This window comes from Erpetoichthys calabaricus, chromosome 12 (assembly GCF_900747795.2).
Source record: "Erpetoichthys calabaricus chromosome 12, fErpCal1.3, whole genome shotgun sequence".
In the NCBI taxonomy this organism is placed as follows: domain Eukaryota; kingdom Metazoa; phylum Chordata; class Cladistia; order Polypteriformes; family Polypteridae; genus Erpetoichthys; species Erpetoichthys calabaricus.
The window spans coordinates 40,624,784-40,642,608 of NC_041405.2; the positions used below are offsets into that span (position 1 = coordinate 40,624,784).

Here is a 17,825-nt window from a genome sequence, read left to right on the forward strand (position 1 = left end):
TATCTCCAGTCGAAAGCGAAAATGGGAGCAAAGGTGCAAGTGATGCAGGTCACGATAGCTCGCCGATTCCAGAAGATCACTAGAAACTACAAATTGCAGTCCGCGCATTCATCTACTCCTCGCGAGCCGGAAGCATTGGCTGTAACGGGGGTTGCCACTTCACCCGCGGAGCACGAAAGCCGAAACGATTTGTCCGAACTGAAGGAAATGATCGCAACATTGGCCACGGCCATAAGTGAGCTCAAGACATTCAGAAAAATATGAAGAAAGAAATAAATGGTTTGCTCAAGACAATTGAGAAGACAAACGAGAAGCTGCGGCTAGAGCTGCAAGACATGCGGCAGGAATATAAAGACTTGGAAAAACATATATATAATCGTTTTGATGCAGTCTTTAAAGTTATGATGAGAAAAATTGAGGAAAACATTCAAGAAAATGCGTCTAAACTGAGAGAACTTGCCGATCAGCTGGAAGACATTAAGCAGACATTCACAGCTCGAATTAAACCAGTGGAACAATTGGCATCTAACGCCGATGGAAAAGCTACAGCTGCAAATTCCGAATGCAAAAAACTCGAAGACAGACTTGCAGCTCTGGAAGATGGATGCAGAAGGAATAATATTAGAATCGAAGGTCTACCTGAGAATCGTGAAAGTCCAAACCCAGTGAAACTCGTAGCTGAACTATTCTCAAAAATAATTGGAGAGGACTTTAAATCAGATACCAAGATAGATAGATAGATAGATAGATAGATAGATACTTTATTAATCCCAATGGGAAATTCACATTCTTCAGCAGCAGCATACTGATACAATAAATAATATTAAATTAAAGAATGATAATAATACAGGTGAAAAAAAACAGACAATAACTATGTATAATGTTAAATATTAACGTTTACCCCCCCTGGTGGAATTAAAGAGTCGCATAGTTTGGGGGAGGAACGATCTCCTCAATCTGTCTGTGGAGCAGGACAGTGACAGCAGTCTGTCGCTGAAGCTGCTCTTCTGTCTGGAGATGACATTATTTAGTGGATGCAGTGGATTCTCCATAATTGATAGGAGCCTGCTGAGCGCCCTTCGCTCTGCCACAGATGTTAAACTGTCCAGCTCCATGCCAACAATAGAGCCTGCCTTCCTCACCAGTTTGTCCAGGCGTGAGGCGTCTTTCCTCTTAATGCTGCCTCCCCAGCACACCACTGCGTAGAAGAGGGCGCTCGCCACAACTGTTTGATAGAACATCTGCAGCATCTTATTGCAGATGTTGAAGGAAGCCAGCCTTCTAATGAAGTATAACCGGCTTTGTCCTTTCTTGCACAGCGCATCAGTATTGGCAGTCCAGTCTAATTTATCATCCAGCTGCACTCCCAGATATTTATAGGTCTGCACCATCTGCACACAGTCACCTTTGATGATCACTGGGTCTATGAGGGGTCTGGGCCTCCTAAAATCCACCACCAGCTCCTTGGTTTTGCTGGTGTTCAGGTGTAGATGGTTTGAGTCGGACCATTTAACAAAGTCATTGATTAGGTCCCTATACTCCTCCTCCAGCCCATTCCTGATACAGCCCACGATAGCAGTGTCATCAGCGAACTTTTGCACATGGCAGGACTCCGAGTTGTATTGGAAGTCCGATGTATATAGGCTGAACAGGACCGGAGAAAGTACAGTCCCTTGTGGCGCTCCTGTGTTGCTGACCACAATGTCAGACGTGCAGTTCCCAAGACGCACATACTGAGGTCTGTCTTTAAGATAGTTCACGATCCATGCCACTAGGTATGAATCTAATCCCATCTCTGTCAGCTTGTCCCTAAGGAGCAGAGGTTGGATTGTGTTGAAGGCGCTAGAGAAGTCTAGAAACATAATTCTTACAGCACCACTGCCTCTGTCCAAGTGAGAGAGGGATCGGTGTAGCATATAGATGATGGCATCTTCCGCTCCCACCTTCTCCTGATATGCAAACTGCAGAGGGTCAAGGGCGTGTTGAACCTGTGGCCTAAGGTGGTGAAGCAGCAGCCTCTCCATGGTCTTCATCACATGTGATGTCAGAGCAACAGGCCGAAAGTCATTCAGCTCACTAGGACGTGATACCTTTGGGACTGGGGTGATACAAGATGTTTTCCAAAGCCTCGGGACTTTCCCCTGTTCCAGGCTCAGGTTGAAGATGCGCTGTAGAGGACCCCCCAGCTCCGATGCACAGACCTTCAGCAGTCGTGGCGATACTCCATCTGGACCCGCTGCTTTGCTGGCACGAAGTCTCCTCAGCTCTCTGCTCACTTGCGCTGTTGTTATTATGGGTGGGGATGTTTTTCCTATGCTGGTATCAGCAGAAGGATGTGTGGAGGGTGCAGTACTCCGAGGTGAGAGTGAGAGTGGGTTAGGGTGGTCAAACCTGTTAAAAAAGTTGTTCATTTGGTTTGCTCTCTTCACGTCTCTCTCAATGGTGGTACCCCGCTTCGAGCTGCAGCCAGTGATGATCTTCATCCCATCCCACACTTCCTTCATGCTGTTATTCTGCAACTTCTGCTCCAGCTTTCTCCTGTACTGCTCCTTCACCGCCCTGAGTTGGACTCGGAGTTCCTTCTGCACGCGCTTGAGCTCATGCTGATCACCGTCTTTAAAAGCCCTTTTCTTCTGATTCAAAAGGCCCTTGATGTCACTTGTAATCCATGGCTTGTTGTTAGCATAGCAGCGTACTGTTCTTACTGGAACTACAATGTCCATACAGAAGTTGATGTAGTCAGTAGTGCAGTCAACAACTTCCTCAATGTTCTCATTATGAGATCCCTGCAGGATATCCCAGTCTGTAGTTCCAAAAAGTTCTCTCAGAGTATTCTCAGCCTCCGGGGTCCACTTCCTGAATGATCGTGTGGTTACAGGTAGGACTCTAACTTTTGGTTTATAGTGAGGCTGAAGCTGAACCAGGTTATGATCTCCTTTCCCAAGCGCAGGCAGCGGGGTGGCGCTGTATGCGTCTTTAACGTTTGCATACAGTAAATCAATAGTCTTATTTCCCCGGGTGTTACAGTCCACATACTGGGAGAATGCAGGCAATGTTTTGTCCAGCGTCACATGGTTAAAGTCTCCAGCGATTAGCACAAGCGCCTCAGGGTGCTGCGTTTGTAACTTAGCAACAGCGGAATGGATGATGTCACTCGCTGACTCCACGTCTGCCCGAGGAGGAATGTATACAATAACAACAATGACGTGTCCAAACTCTCTGGGCAAGTAATAGGGACGTAAACTTACGGCCAACAGTTCGATATCCCTGCAGCAAGTGGAGATTTTGACGTTAACATGTCCAGAGTGACACCACCGTGTATTAACATAGAGAGCGAGTCCTCCTCCTTTGTGCTTACCACAGGTACTTGCATCTCTGTCCGCTCTAACTGTGCTAAACCCGGGTAGCTCCACATTAGCATCTGGGATGGTGTTAGTTAGCCACGTTTCGCAGAAACACAACAAACTGCATTCTCTGTAGGTCCTTACATTTTTCACCAGCGCAGCCAGTTCGTCGATCTTATTTGAGATTGAGTTTACATTCCCCAGAATCACAGAAGGCTTGAAACGCCACTTTCTCGCAAGCCGCTTCTTTTTTAGCTTAGTGCCGGCTCTGCTGCCACGATACCGCCTTCTTACCTCGTCGGGTAAATATGGAACCACACCGGCACTGGCATTTGTTCTCAGCGCCCGAAGTTGAGTACTTGAATAGGCGAGTCTCGGCGTGTTAAAATCCATGCCCACGTTGTAAAAGTAAGTGTGTCCAGGGAAGGAATCCACATAAAATAAAGTGGTAGGAGTGATCAATAAATAAAAATAGAAAAATAAAAGTAGAAAAGTACACATACATATACAGTCATACACGGAGCTGCTGAAAAGGCTGCCACTCACGGCGGCGCCGGATAGATAGATAGATAGATAGATAGCGGCAGCTTATCGCATACATGGATCAAATACTTCTAAACCTAGGACTTTAATTGTCCGCTTCGAGAGATTACAATTTAAGCTTAATGTAATGGCACTTCTCAGACACAAACAAGAGATTATATTTGAAAATAACCACATTTGTATTTTCCCTGACTTCTCACCCTCAACAGCTGCTAAACATGCAGCTTTTTACAACATTAAACAGCGGTTGCAGAAAGCCGATATCAGATACAGCCTCTTGTATCCTGCCAAACTGAAAGTGGATATTCAAGACAAATATCACATCTTTTCCTCCAAGGAGGAAGCAGAAAAGGAGTTAAGAAAGCTGATCCCGTGGCTTTTTTGAAATACGAAAGCGAGTCGCATCCTGTCATGCTATGGCAAGAACATATTACCTGCTGTCTGATCTGCTTGCAATGATACAGGTACCATAATTATACATCCTTTTTTCTTCTCGGCCACTGTTTAGTTATGTTTTAATTACAATTACACGCGTATGTGTGGAAGAAATTAAAGTAGTTCTTTCTTTTCTTTTTTTTTTGGTTTTTAACTATTCTAAAGGAGACTGTTTAACATCATACCCTTGGTTTATTGTTATTGTTATTATTGCATTAGGGTTTACTATGCTTATCCAGGGCCACTTTTTAACACCATTCCCTGGGTTTACTGTCTTAATATTTCAAGACTGTTCATGATTATATTTTATGCTTATAGTATTTAGACTTTATCAGCAATAGATATCTCTAATTTTTAATCCTCAAATGCCGCTGCTGCGGGGCTTGTTTTGTTTTGGATGTGCTCTGTCTCTAGGTATGTCAGAGGACTGGGACTTTGTGAAGTGGCGTTCAGCCTCACGTGGGGAGGCAAAATGGGGGGGATAAGGGGGGGAGAGAAGGAGAGCAAGCTATATCTAATCTATCCTTTTAATCCTTATAATTATAACTTCCAATGTAACAATAGGCTGCATGGCAATAACTCGTGGGAAAATTGGAAATTAAGGTTAAAGTTGTCTCACTTCCAGTTAAGACTACAAAATGACTTCAAAAATTCAGAATCAATGTCTCCATGATCTGCGGTGGGTTGGCACCCTGCCCGGGATTGGTTCCCTGCCTTGCGCCCTGTGTTGGCTGGGATTGACTCCAGCAGACCCCCGTGACCCTGTGTTTGGATTTAGCAGGTTGGAAAATAAATGGATGGATGGGATAGTTAACTTTGTGAGCTGGAATGTTAAAGGCCTGAATCACAAATTAAAGAGACAGGTCTAAATGCTAAAATAGTGTTTTTACAGGAGACCCACTCATTAAGCAAAGATCAGTTCCGGCTGCAAAAAGACTGGATTGGCTAAATATTCCATTCCAGCTTTACAAAGAAAACTAGAGGTATGGGAATTCTTATACATAGAACAGTCTTATTTGTAGCATCAGATGTAGTATCTGATCCTGATGGGAGATATGTGATTGTCATGGGCAACTTATTTAACTGTAAAGTGATTTTGATAAATGTTTATGCATCCAATATCGATGACAGGGAATTCATGCAAAATGTATTTGCATCTATTCCCAATGTGAACACTCATAAAATTATAATGGCTGGGGACTTTAATTGTGTTTTAAATCCACTCTTAGATAGGTATCATCCCCTAACACTGAAAAGACAATTACACAGTGCTTAACTGACCACAACTTATCAGACCCCTGGAGATTTCTAAACCCAAACTCAAGAACATATTCCTTCTACTCACCAGTGCATCATTGCTATTCAAGAATTGATTATTTCTTTATAGATAATAATTTCTTGACTGTGATTAAATCTTGCAAGTACGACGCTATTGTTATTTCTGACCATGCCCCTCTGATCTTGGAGCTGAAATCATTATGCCCCACATACTCATCTCGCAGATGACCGTCTTAACCCACTTCTATTAGCAGATGAGAACTGTACAGAAATTATATCAAAACAAATCAGTTTCTTCCTAGAGACAAATACATCCTCAGAGGTTTCTGCAGGAATACTCTGGGAAACTCTAAAGGCCTTCTTAAGAGGACAGATTATTTCATATCTTTCCCACAGAAATAAATTAGAAACCAAGAAGGTATCAGAGCTAACCAGCGAAATTACTAGAATAGATCAAGAACATGCCAGGTGTCCAAGTGAAGCTCTTCATAGGAAAAGACAGGCTCTGTATTCAGAGCTCAACCAACCAAACAACCAAAGAAAGCTAATAAGCTCTTAGCTCAACAAATCCACAAGCAAGAAGTTCGCAATACAATCCCAGCAATCACCAACACGAACGGAGATAAAATCATTGACCATAAAAAATATAATGCACACATTTAGAGATTACTATAAATCCTTATATTCTACTGAGTTCAAAGAAGACAGCACACAATCTAATGCATTTCTGGATACATTACAGATACCACAAAAAGATAATTTTATTGCAGAGGAATTGGATAAACCTCTGTCGCTATCAGAATTACTAGATGCTATAAAGTCACTTTAGAGCGGGAAAGCAGCAGGCCCAGATGGCTAACCTGTTGAATTTTATAAGAAATTCTCCACAAAGCTAGCTCCCCTCTTACTAACAACATTTTCCGAAGCTACAGACAATCAAATTCTACTTCAAACTTTTCGGCAAGCATTAATCACTGTCTTTCCTAAACAAAAAAAGGACATACAGTGATCCCTCGCTATATCGCGCTTTGCCTTTCGCGGCTTCAATCTATCGCGGATTTTATATGTAAGCATATTTAAATATATATCGCGGATTTTTTGCTGGTTCGCGGATTTCTGAGGACAATGGGTCTTTTAATTTCTGGTACATGCTTCCTCAGTTGGTTTGCCCAGTTGATTTCATACAAGGGACGCTATTGGTAGATGGCTGAGAAGCTACCCAACTTACTTTTCTCTTTCTCTCTCTTGCGCTTTCTCTGATCCTGACGTAGGGGGTGTGAGCAGGGGGGCTGTTCGCACACCTAGACGATACGGACGCTCGTCTAAAAATGCTGAAAGATTATCTTCACGTTGCTACCTTCTGTGCAGCTGCTTAGTGAAGCGACATGCTGCACGGTGCCTTCGCATACTTAAAAGCTCGAAGGGCACGTATTGATTTTTGCATGTTTGTTTTTCTCTCTCTCTCTCTCTCCCTGCTCCTGACGGAGGGGGTGTGAGCTGCCGCCTTCAACAGCTTTGTGCCGCAGTGCTTCGCATACTTAAAAGGCCAAACAGCCCTATTGATTTGTTTGCTTTCTCTGTCTTTATGACAGTCTCTGCTCCTGATGAGCACTCCTTTGAAGAGGAAGATATGTTTGCATTCTTTTAATTGTGAGACAGAACTGTCATCTCTGTCTTGTCATGGAGCACAGTTTAAACTTTTGAAAAAGAGACAAATGTTTGTTTGCAGTGTTTGAATAACGTTCCTGTCTCTCTACAACCTCCTGTGTTTCTGCACAAATCTGTGACCCAAGCATGACAATATAAAAATAACCATATAAAACATATGGTTTCTACTTCGCGGATCTTCTTATTTCGCGGGTGGCTCTGGAACGCAACCCCCGCGATGGAGGAGGGATTACTGTATTACAATGTGCATCATACAGACCAATTTCACTTCTGAATAATGATGTTAATCTCCAAAGTCCTAGCTATAAGGTTGGAGAAAGTGCTGCCTTCGGTAATATCACAAAATCAAACCGGATTTATTAAAGGCCGAAAATTAGCTTCCAATCTCCAACGCCTGTTTAATGCAAAGTCAAATGCCCTGGAGATATTATTATCGTTGGAAGTAGAAAAAGCATTTGATATGATTGAATGGAACTACCTTTTCACTACATTAGAGAAATTTGGGTTTGGCCCGAATATTTGTGCATGGATCAAACTACTGTATACCAATCCAGAAGCTTCAGTTTGTATTAACAACATTTGCTCAGATTACTTTAAACTACTGTAGAACGTGGTACCAGACAAGGATGCCCCTTGTCACCACTGCTATTTGCAATCTCCATTGAACCACTGGCAGTTCACTGTCGAAATGCTTATCAGATAAAGGGGATTATCAGAGAAGGACTTGAACAGAAAATTTCTCTATATGCAGATGATGTGGTTTTGTATATATCAGACCCACAAAATACTGTGCCTGCAGTCTTAACAGCACTTACAGAATTTCAAAAGATCTCTGGTCTCAGAATTAATTTGAATAAAAGTGTGCTCTTTCCAGTGAATTCTCAAGCATACAATATTAGATTGGACACCTTCCCTCTTATTATTGCAGATCAGTTTAAATACCTAGGGGTAAATATCACAAGTAAACATAAAGCTCTTTGTCAACAAAATTTCGTCATCTGAATGGAAAAAATTAAGCAAGACTTGCATAGATGGTCAACCCTCCATCTCACTCTAGCTGGAAGAATTAACGTTGTTAAGATGAATATCCTTCCTAAGCTTCTCTTTTTATTTCAAAACATTCCAATATACACCAATAAATCATTCTTTAAGCAATTAGATTCAACCATAACCTCATTTATTTGGATCCACGTATCCAAAGAACGACTCTACAAAGACCCAAGACAGAAGGTGGCATGGATCTACCTAACTTTCAGTTTTACTACTGGGCAGCAAACATACAAGCTATAAAATACCTGGACACAAAAAGATGAAAATACACAGGCTTGGTCCGCAATAGAAATAAAATCCTGCAGTACATCTCTATATTCCCTGCTTTGTGCCCCAATAAATGCAAGTTATCGCCAATATACTAACAACCCAATTGTGCTTCACTCACTCAGAATATGGAACCAATGTAGAAAGCATTTTAAGATGGAGAATCTTTTATCTGTGGCAGCTCTGCATGAGAACCACCTTTTCAAACCCCCGCAAACATATGTAGTTTCTAATATCTGGAAAACATTTGGGATTAAATTGCTTAGAGATCTTTATATAGACAACATCTTTGCATCCTATGAACAATTACATTCCAAATTTAATTTCCCAGCAAAACAATTCTTTCACTATCATCAAATTAGAAACTTTGTCAAACAGAACTTGCCCCGAATTCCTCCATCTCCCACCTTCCTCTATGCTGGAAAAAATATTGCTTAGTCTCGAGGACTCAAACAGCATTTCTGCAATATATAAAATATTTTACAGTCCCTCCCTTTCAAAAATCCAAGAGGACAATGGGAAAAGGATCTCTCACTCAACATATCAGAAAAGGAGTGGAAGGTAGCAATGCAGAGAATTAATTCGAGCTCATGCACAAAGCATACAAAATTATTCAAATCAAAATTATATATCGAGCACATCTGTCTCGCTTGAAAGATCCAACCTGAGAACGCTGCAATGAAGCTCCAGCCTCACTGGGTCACATGTTTTGGACCTGTGCCAAATTAACATCATTCTGGACAAAATTTTTTAAGTGCCTTTCAGACAGCCTTGGTGTCACAATCCCTCCTAACCCATTAACAGCTGTGTTTGGTGTTCTTCCAGATGTGCTTAAAGTGGAGAAGGACAAACAAACTGTGATTACCTTCACTACACTATTGGCACACAGACTTATTTTGCTAAACTGGAAGAAACCTAACTCTCTACTTTTAAGTCAGTGGGTAACTGATGTTTTATATTATTTGAAATTGGAAAAAATCAAATTCTCACTTAGAGGATCTGTGCACAACTTTTTCAAAACCTGGCAGGATCTAATCAATAAAATTTTAGAATAAGCTCTTAAAGCATTTCTTTTTCTTTTCCATTTATCTGTATCCACCTAATAAACTCATCAATTTATTTATTTTTACTGTTCTTAAGTTTTAGTCTGTTGGCCATGCTCTCTTTCTCAGGGATGAGGGTTGATGTGTTTTCAATCCTATTTTTTTTGTAAAAATTGATCTATTTGTATGGAATGATTACAATAAAATCAATAAAATTATAAAAAAATAAAATAAAATAATGTATGTAGATTTGGGTTAGAGTATTTGGTAAATAAACAATAATGTAAAAAAAGATTGATAGAGAAAACATTTTCATATTTCCCGTTCTGTGAGATCTCATGTTCAGTCTTTGATATGTATGTTTTCATGTGGTTGCCTAATAGCTTCTGTTGTTTTCAGGTATATTATACATTTATTATATTAGTAGAAGATGTTAATTAATTTTTAATCAGTTTGAAGTTTTAACCCTTTATCTTAAACTCCTCGAATTCCAGCGTATATACAGAGCAATACATGTTTTATCACCTGTGTAAGTAACATTATACATACTTACCTATGCTGATAACCCTTATTGCATATTATTTGGAAACAATTTATAGTATATTTACAGATGCAGTTACTCTGCAAGTACACAAGAATAAGACAGGCATAAAACAAAGTGTGAATAGTTAATTTGTTTTGAGGTTTTCCTAAGTAAGTAGTTTTCCTAAAATTAGATTTTATGTATGTCTATTGAAGAACAGATATTAAAATGGTCAATCAATATTACTAATGTTCAGTCATTTAAATGTAACTTACCTGGTCTTCCAGGAGGTCCTGGTGGTCCAGGGTTACCTTTTAAACCTTTTACAAAAGGACCTGGTGGTCCAGGTACCCCAGGAGGACCAGGAAGACCTGATGATCCTGAGAATCCTCGATCACCTTTCTGACCTGGTAAACCTGGAATTCCTTGTAAGCCTGATATACCAGCATCTCCCTTGGAACCTGAAATTTAAATGTACAATATATATATTTATAAGTTAATTTATTACAAAAAAAAACATATATGTGTGTGTGTGTATGTACAGTATATATACACACAGTCAGGCACCGATTTATGGCCAACCAAGTTAAGGGCATTTGTATTTATGGCTTGTAGCGGGGATACATAGTAATAGTATATTTTATGTGTGTGCTGAGTGCGTGTTGTTTTCATCGTCCCGTTTACTGTCCGTTATGTGTGCGTCAGTGAATGTTGTCTCTGTAAGTGCAGAGGAGAAGGAAGATGGAGAGAGACCGCAGCCCCAAGACGGAAATCACCTGTTTACGCACCAGTTACACCCGGGACATTTTACATTTAAAAAAGAGGAGCGAGAGGTGACAAGAGAGAGGTGGAGAGAGAGAGGGAGAGAAAAGAAAAGAAGACATTTTATCCATCCATCTATCTACAAACTCATTACTGCTATTCATTGCTTTATTCCACTGCCTGCTTTTTCATCTACCGATCATTCATCACGACAGCCAGAGCCGAGAAACCTCAGAGTTGAAGTCATTCCAACCATTGCCAAGATGTTTACGGTGAAGTCGTTTTGTTGTTGTCGGGAGGAAGCACAATAACACCACAACCAGTTTCTATACCGCTGGACTTTATTTTGGGACACATTTTCAAATGCTGTGTTTTTCAGATCTATGTTTGTATTTGTGTTGTGTGCTTTTGTTAATTGTTTGGGGGCAAGGGAGTGTTTATTGTAAATATTTGTGCTAGTCACTGGTGTTTTGGGGATAAGTGGTAATTTGCACACTCATATACATATTTATTTATTATTGAATATTTTTCTGTCTTTCATTTTACAATATATCTGTGTTTGATTTGACATATCTGTTTACTGTCTCTGGTTATTTCGTTGTGTCGGGAAAATAAGACATCTTGTAAGGAGTACGGCTTGCTGTTAGAGCAAGAAACCTCAGGTATTCCAAGTTATAGTCTTGGTAGTGTAGTGGCCGGTCTGGGTAAGGGGTTGGCTGTTACAGGCTAATGTTTTTTTCTTTACTGATGAGCAGAAGCAAATAACAGAAGAGCTGATATTTTCCTTTCACAAGAGATTTCTTCAGCTCCATTACACTGCACAAGCTTTGTTATGCAAAGTATCAATCAATCGACATCAGCATCAACAAATAAATGAAGAGTTTTCTAAATGAAATAACCACTGTGAAGCACCAACACATTAATGACAAGCATGGTGGCTCCCCCATGAAACATTGCACACATGAATGACAAGCAGTTGCCCAGCAGTTAAAGTATGCATACCAGTGACTAACACCAGACCAACAGATCCTCACTATACACTATGTGACTGATATACAGCCAATCTGACATATGGCCAAATGGCTGTTCCCAAATGGAGTCATAGGTTGGTGTATGCATGTGTGTTTGTGCCTGTGTGTTGTGATCACTAGGGGTACCCACAGCCCAAAAAAACAGATACAACGTAGCCACAAACAAAGTCAAGATAAAATAAAAATATTATTAATTTGGTAACAACGCCTTGCCACAGTAAGAAATCAGTCCAGCACCATACCAACAACCAATAAAGCACTTCCATTTATATTTCCTCTGTGAGAGCTGTCCAGCTTCCTTCCAATTCTGACTCCCTGTATGATGCAAGCACTTACATAATACACACACACACACACACACATATATACAGTATATATATGCCCAAGGACATGTGTGCATAGGAGGCAGCTAAAAGGCACAAAAGGCGGTAATTCCTCACAAAACCAAGGGATGGCAGAGTGAAATTTTCCAATCGTGGGAAATTACACTTGGGTCACTCACTGCAAAGGACATTAACACTAGAATCCCTGAAGTCTATGAAAAAGTCGTAATCCTGGGCCACTTTAAATTCCTTCACACTTCCTCATTAGCGTCTTTGTTTTGCAGATATGTCGATCAACACAAGCAGCAAACATCCTGCTATCCCTTCCCCCACCGATGCAGTTCAAGTTCTCCCAGCTCAAGTCTGTTTATCTGGGTGTGAGGTAGGTCTGGAATTGTATTAGGTAAATTATATATCATTATTTGGAACACATGCATTTCAAGTATGTTCCGTGTCTACAACGATCTGGGTAAATGTAGGATGACAGGAAATGCGAGGCAAAAAATGTTAAAGACATACCTAAAACAGAAACTTTTTTCATGTTATAGTGCTAAGGACAATATTTTAACATGAAGTGTATAATGTGTGAAGACTGAAGTCCAAATATCAAATATACAATTTCACAAAAGGTATAAGTATAACAAAACAAGTGCCCTTTTTATTCAAGAACATAACCGAAGAAAAAGAAATTGGGTTACGGTATAATGCTGACATTGACTGCTTGGTTGGTGCTGAGGTAAGAACTGTTGTCTCATAAACAAGAGATTGTGGGTTTGATTCCAGGTCCTTCCTGCATTTACAGTTTTGAGTAGTGAGCTGCTCTTATTGTTACTATTATAGAATAAAAACATATAGTACATTTGATTTGAGTCTGTAACAGCCGATGTAAATTTATGGTACTTGTAAAAGTTAACTTTTTTTTTTTTATTATTCAGTTTTATTCTCTTAGTCATGTTCATTCTCTCACCTCTCTGACACTGTTAGTTTTCAAATAAAGACGTGGTATAACGGATGAGAACTCAGATGAGGGTGAGGGTTCTACATCAGCGAAAGAGAACAGAAGCTCTCCCCAAGAGAAAAATCTAGTCGCACATAAGAACAACGCAGCTGCACTAGGTGTAAAGGCGAAAGATGGCACTGTTTGAATGCAGCAAGAAGTCGGCCATCATCCTGTCAATTACTCTGCAACACACATGTCCTTCAACGATACAGCTGGGCCCACAGAGCTCACTAAGGTATCGTGCAATGTTCTGTTTGCGATTATGTTTTTTGATGGTCTTTATACAGGTATAAAAACATTTATGTTTCTTACATAAAAGCCACATCGAATGTTGTTCATACCTATATTTTTTTACTTATCTTCCTAAAGCGTAAAGTCACAAGTAGACTGGAGAGCTTCCTTTGTTTGATCGACATAGGCATGACATGACATAGGCATGAGTTATGAGATGATGATGTGCTGATTAATTTTTGAGCCAAATCACGTAGGAGAAAGAGGCACTCTACAGAAACTCTCAAATACCACAATTCTGTAATTAATTGTGAATTCTTCTCGTCAATTGCTATCCTAATGACCTATTTTATGATCAGAACGATTAGCATCAGAGCGATAAATAATTAATGAAATAGTTTGGGTAACCTGGTTCTGAGGGCGCAAAGTCTAGAATTTTTTTCATGTGTATTGCACATTTCATGGGTATGGAAGGGTGAACATTACCATTATGTAAGAAAACAGCTTAACAGTGACAAATCCATACAAGACACCATTTTTGTGGGTCATGCTTGCAACCCAAAGCTGTGAACAGCCCATCAATGTCTGTGCAGAAAACTATTTCTATTTTAGTTATGTGTTCAATATTTCCTGCCTCGCATTTCCTGTCATCCTATATTTACATAGATCGTTATAGACAAGGAACACACATGAAATGTATGTATTACAAATGATGATATATTATTTACCATCTACAATTCAAGGCACCTCACACCCAACTTTTTTCATCTTCTAGTAATAATTGTCAAAATGCTGACGTGAAGTATATAATGTGTGAAGACTGTAGACCAAATATTAAATAAACACTTTCAAAAAAGGTATAACAAAACAAGTGCGCTTTTATTCAAGAATATAACCAAAGAAAATATAAAATTTACATGTTGCTGTCAATGAGTAAAAACTCAAGCTCAAATATCATATATTGACAGAAGGGTGACTATGTCCTTGGCTGGTGTAGATGTAAGAGCTGTAGCCCTGTAAGGAAAAAGTTGCAGGTTTGAACCTAGGTTCTCAATGTTTTGAGTAGTGAGCTGCTATTATTATTATTACTATTATTATGTGAAGGAATGAATTATGACTTTTTTCATAAGCTTCAGGGATTCTAGTTTTAAATGTATTCATTATTGATTAGAAACACCATATATGGTCACTTCATGGGAGAAAAAAAGTGTCTATTTATGCAAATTACTATACAAATTTTACCCTAAACAAAAATATCTATAAAGATTAACAACAAAGTAAATCATATAGCTCATGTCTGCATTACATTTAAAATAATTTGTAACACTAACCTGGGAGTCCTGGAAGACCTGGTGGACCAGGGCGTCCTATACCGGGCTGACCTGGTTAAGAAAATTTATAATGATAATGAACACAAAGTAAAATTAAGATGGATAAAGAAGGTTTGAAAACAAGTGCTCATTAACACACACATAATGGCAGATTGTTTTTAAAATTAATATGACTGTTGATATTTTTTCATAAAATACATTTCAAATGAAACTCCTTACTTACTTACACACTGATAGCACATCTGTATAGTAATAAAATATTACTAACCTGGATCTCCTTTCTGTCCAGCAGGCCCTGGAATGCCATCTCTGCCAGCCTGACCCTTCTCTCCAGGAGGACCTGGTGCACCAGGATTCCCAGCAACACCTGGGTGGCCTGGAGGGCCTGTGAGGCCATGAGGACCTGGTAGACCATCAGCACCTTTCAGACCAGGAATACCTGGTCGACCTAAATTAAAATGGAAGGAAGATGTATGCTACAGTATGTGATATAATATCTTAGACAGTAAGTTAATCAAGAAATCTTCTCCAGATGACTAAAGAGAACAAAATGAGAAATTCCATTAAAACAACTGAAACAAATCTGATGTAGTCCATTGATTTCTCTTAAGAGGGAGCAAAACACAAAACTCAGCCTTGGGTATGGAATGAATCATTTACATGCAGTTCATGCTTTGAAGAGGGAGAATGTAGAAATAAAAAAAGTCAAATACTGACATCAAAAATGAACCAAACCTCCTTATTACAATCTGAAACACAAAGCTTCCTATAACTCATTGGTTAAGTATGTGTTTTTCATACAAATTACACATTAACACAAAATTGTTGAAGTTATACATTAAGGACTATCATATACAGGAAAAAAGCTCTGCAACCCATATTAATGATTATCATGTTACAATTCACATCCATTCCCTTAGTTATTTATGGTACAGTTTCAAGTTTTACCTATAGAATTCAGCTAGAAAACACATCCAGTTCTACAGGCACCTCACAATGTAGTAAAAGTCCTTTGCACTAGTGATCAGATCATAAAGTTCTGATTCTACACTTTTCATTGTAACCACATGGGGGCATCACTGAGCCCCAAACCGCAGACACAGTAATACCCAACACAATTCCAGGTTCAAATAAAGGATATTTATTTTTCACCATACTTTTCCAATAATCACCAGAAAAAAGATGAACACCAAAATTACAAATGAGATTAATTTCTTTCCTCCTTCCTCATAAAAGTGTTGCAAGCTGCCTCCTAACTCTGATTCCCCGATGTGAGAAGGCGGACTCTTTTTCAAGAAAAACTTGGACTGCTTTCAGTCACTGTATTGCATGCTGACAGCAATTCTGGGTCATATGGAAACACGTATTGAACATCCCCTGACAGCACCCTCTGGCGACACACAAGGACCCTGACAGTGCTGTACTTCCACACTCCAATTCCCATGCAGCCCTGTGGGTGTCCTGATTTGGATCAGCCTCGAAGGACACTAACAGTTTCCATGTCGGGGTATGAACTGTCTCAGTATCCACATTCACCCAGTACATTCACTATAGTTTGATCCCAGTCAGGACTAAGATTATAGAGTGGTCTGGCTGTGTTGTGCCTCCATTCCTGCAGTCCTTTCATTGTGGCATCCTGGCCGGACAAGAACTGTCTCCACCCTGATCAGGGTGCCCGTCTGTCCTCCATGGCACTTACAACATTTATGAAATGTTACTTCTTTCAATGTATGATTGCTAGAACATTGCGCATATACATGTTTGTTCATTTATGCAATATACAGTACATTCTATATACAAAGAGAATACAAAGACACCTACAAAAGAGTGAAGAGAATGCAGTCTTATTTTCTGGAAAATGTCTGCCTGTAAATTAAAGTCACTTTGTGCATGTTGTCTCCATAGGCCCTATTAGGATAAAATGCTTCAGAAACTGATACATTGTTATTTTAATCTTCTCTTTTCTTTCTTTTATTCAACTATATTAACTACTTTTCTATATAAAAAATAAGTGCTGGCTGTATTTTATGAAGACCGTTTAAAAATACTACAGATGAGGGGCTCTTCCATATGTAACTGAGAACAGGACCTTAGGATATAAGAATATGGATCAGACACCTCTTCTGAGAGGAGTTATGAAACCCATAATTGGATGGCACACATTGGCTGTAGATTCTTTTGATATACTTTGTATATTTTGTCTGCCACATCCTGTGCCATTATGTTTATATTAATATGTTAAATATATAATTAATTATTTAACTTTTTTTGGCCTACTTGCATTATCTGTGTTTGGGGGAAGTCTCAAAAGTATTTCTTAATGATCACACATAATAGTATTGCTGAACTAGGACAGATGGAATCAGGGGCTAAAAACCTTTTGCCGGTTTAAGAAACATTTATTACTGCATTATATATATATATATTTTGTTTTTGATGCACATGATTTGGCTCTATGTTTACATTGTAATTCCTTAAAAGTAGCAAATTACCTTTATTAAAGTAATCAGATTTAAATCTAAACAGTTTTAAAAATCATTGACCATTTTTAAAAAGGTAGCGTTTTTTGTAAAGTTTGAAAGAAAATACCAATCATAAAACTCATCTAATAAAATGCAAACTTCATACAAACTATTATTCTGGCTTTTACTTCTTCATAGCACAAAAAACAGTACATGTTTAAATGATATTCTGACCTCATCCAACATAGGAAATGCTGCAGCTATTATGTTTTTAAACTTAAGTGCAGCTTTCATTACAGTATTTTTCTACATAGAGTTTAGTTAATTTAGCATTTAGCCTATAGTTGGCAATATACTTGGCTTCCTATGCATCACAGTAAGTGGTGACCAATATTTGGAGATGCTAGAAAACAGCATTCTTTCATTCCTGTCAGAAGTAAGAAATGTTGTCCATTAGGGATCTTTGCTGTGACCAATTCTCTTATTCCTATATGTTATATAAGTTTCCATTATGACAGGTAACTTACTGAAGAA

At 39.2% G+C, this 17,825-nt stretch overlaps 1 protein-coding gene across 1 annotated transcript in view; it reads right to left on the bottom strand.

Moving 5' to 3' along the window:
* col4a5 (collagen, type IV, alpha 5 (Alport syndrome)) overlaps positions 1-17,825 on the bottom strand; it is a 456,319-nt gene that overhangs the window by 113,617 nt on the left and 324,877 nt on the right. Inside the window, exons 39-41 of the mRNA XM_028815432.2 lie at positions 15,098-15,277; positions 14,830-14,880; positions 10,427-10,612 (exon numbers count right to left, since the gene is read on the bottom strand). Coding sequence (XP_028671265.2) covers positions 10,427-10,612; positions 14,830-14,880; positions 15,098-15,277 — 417 coding nt within the window. The remainder of the gene's footprint in view (positions 1-10,426; positions 10,613-14,829; positions 14,881-15,097; positions 15,278-17,825) is intronic.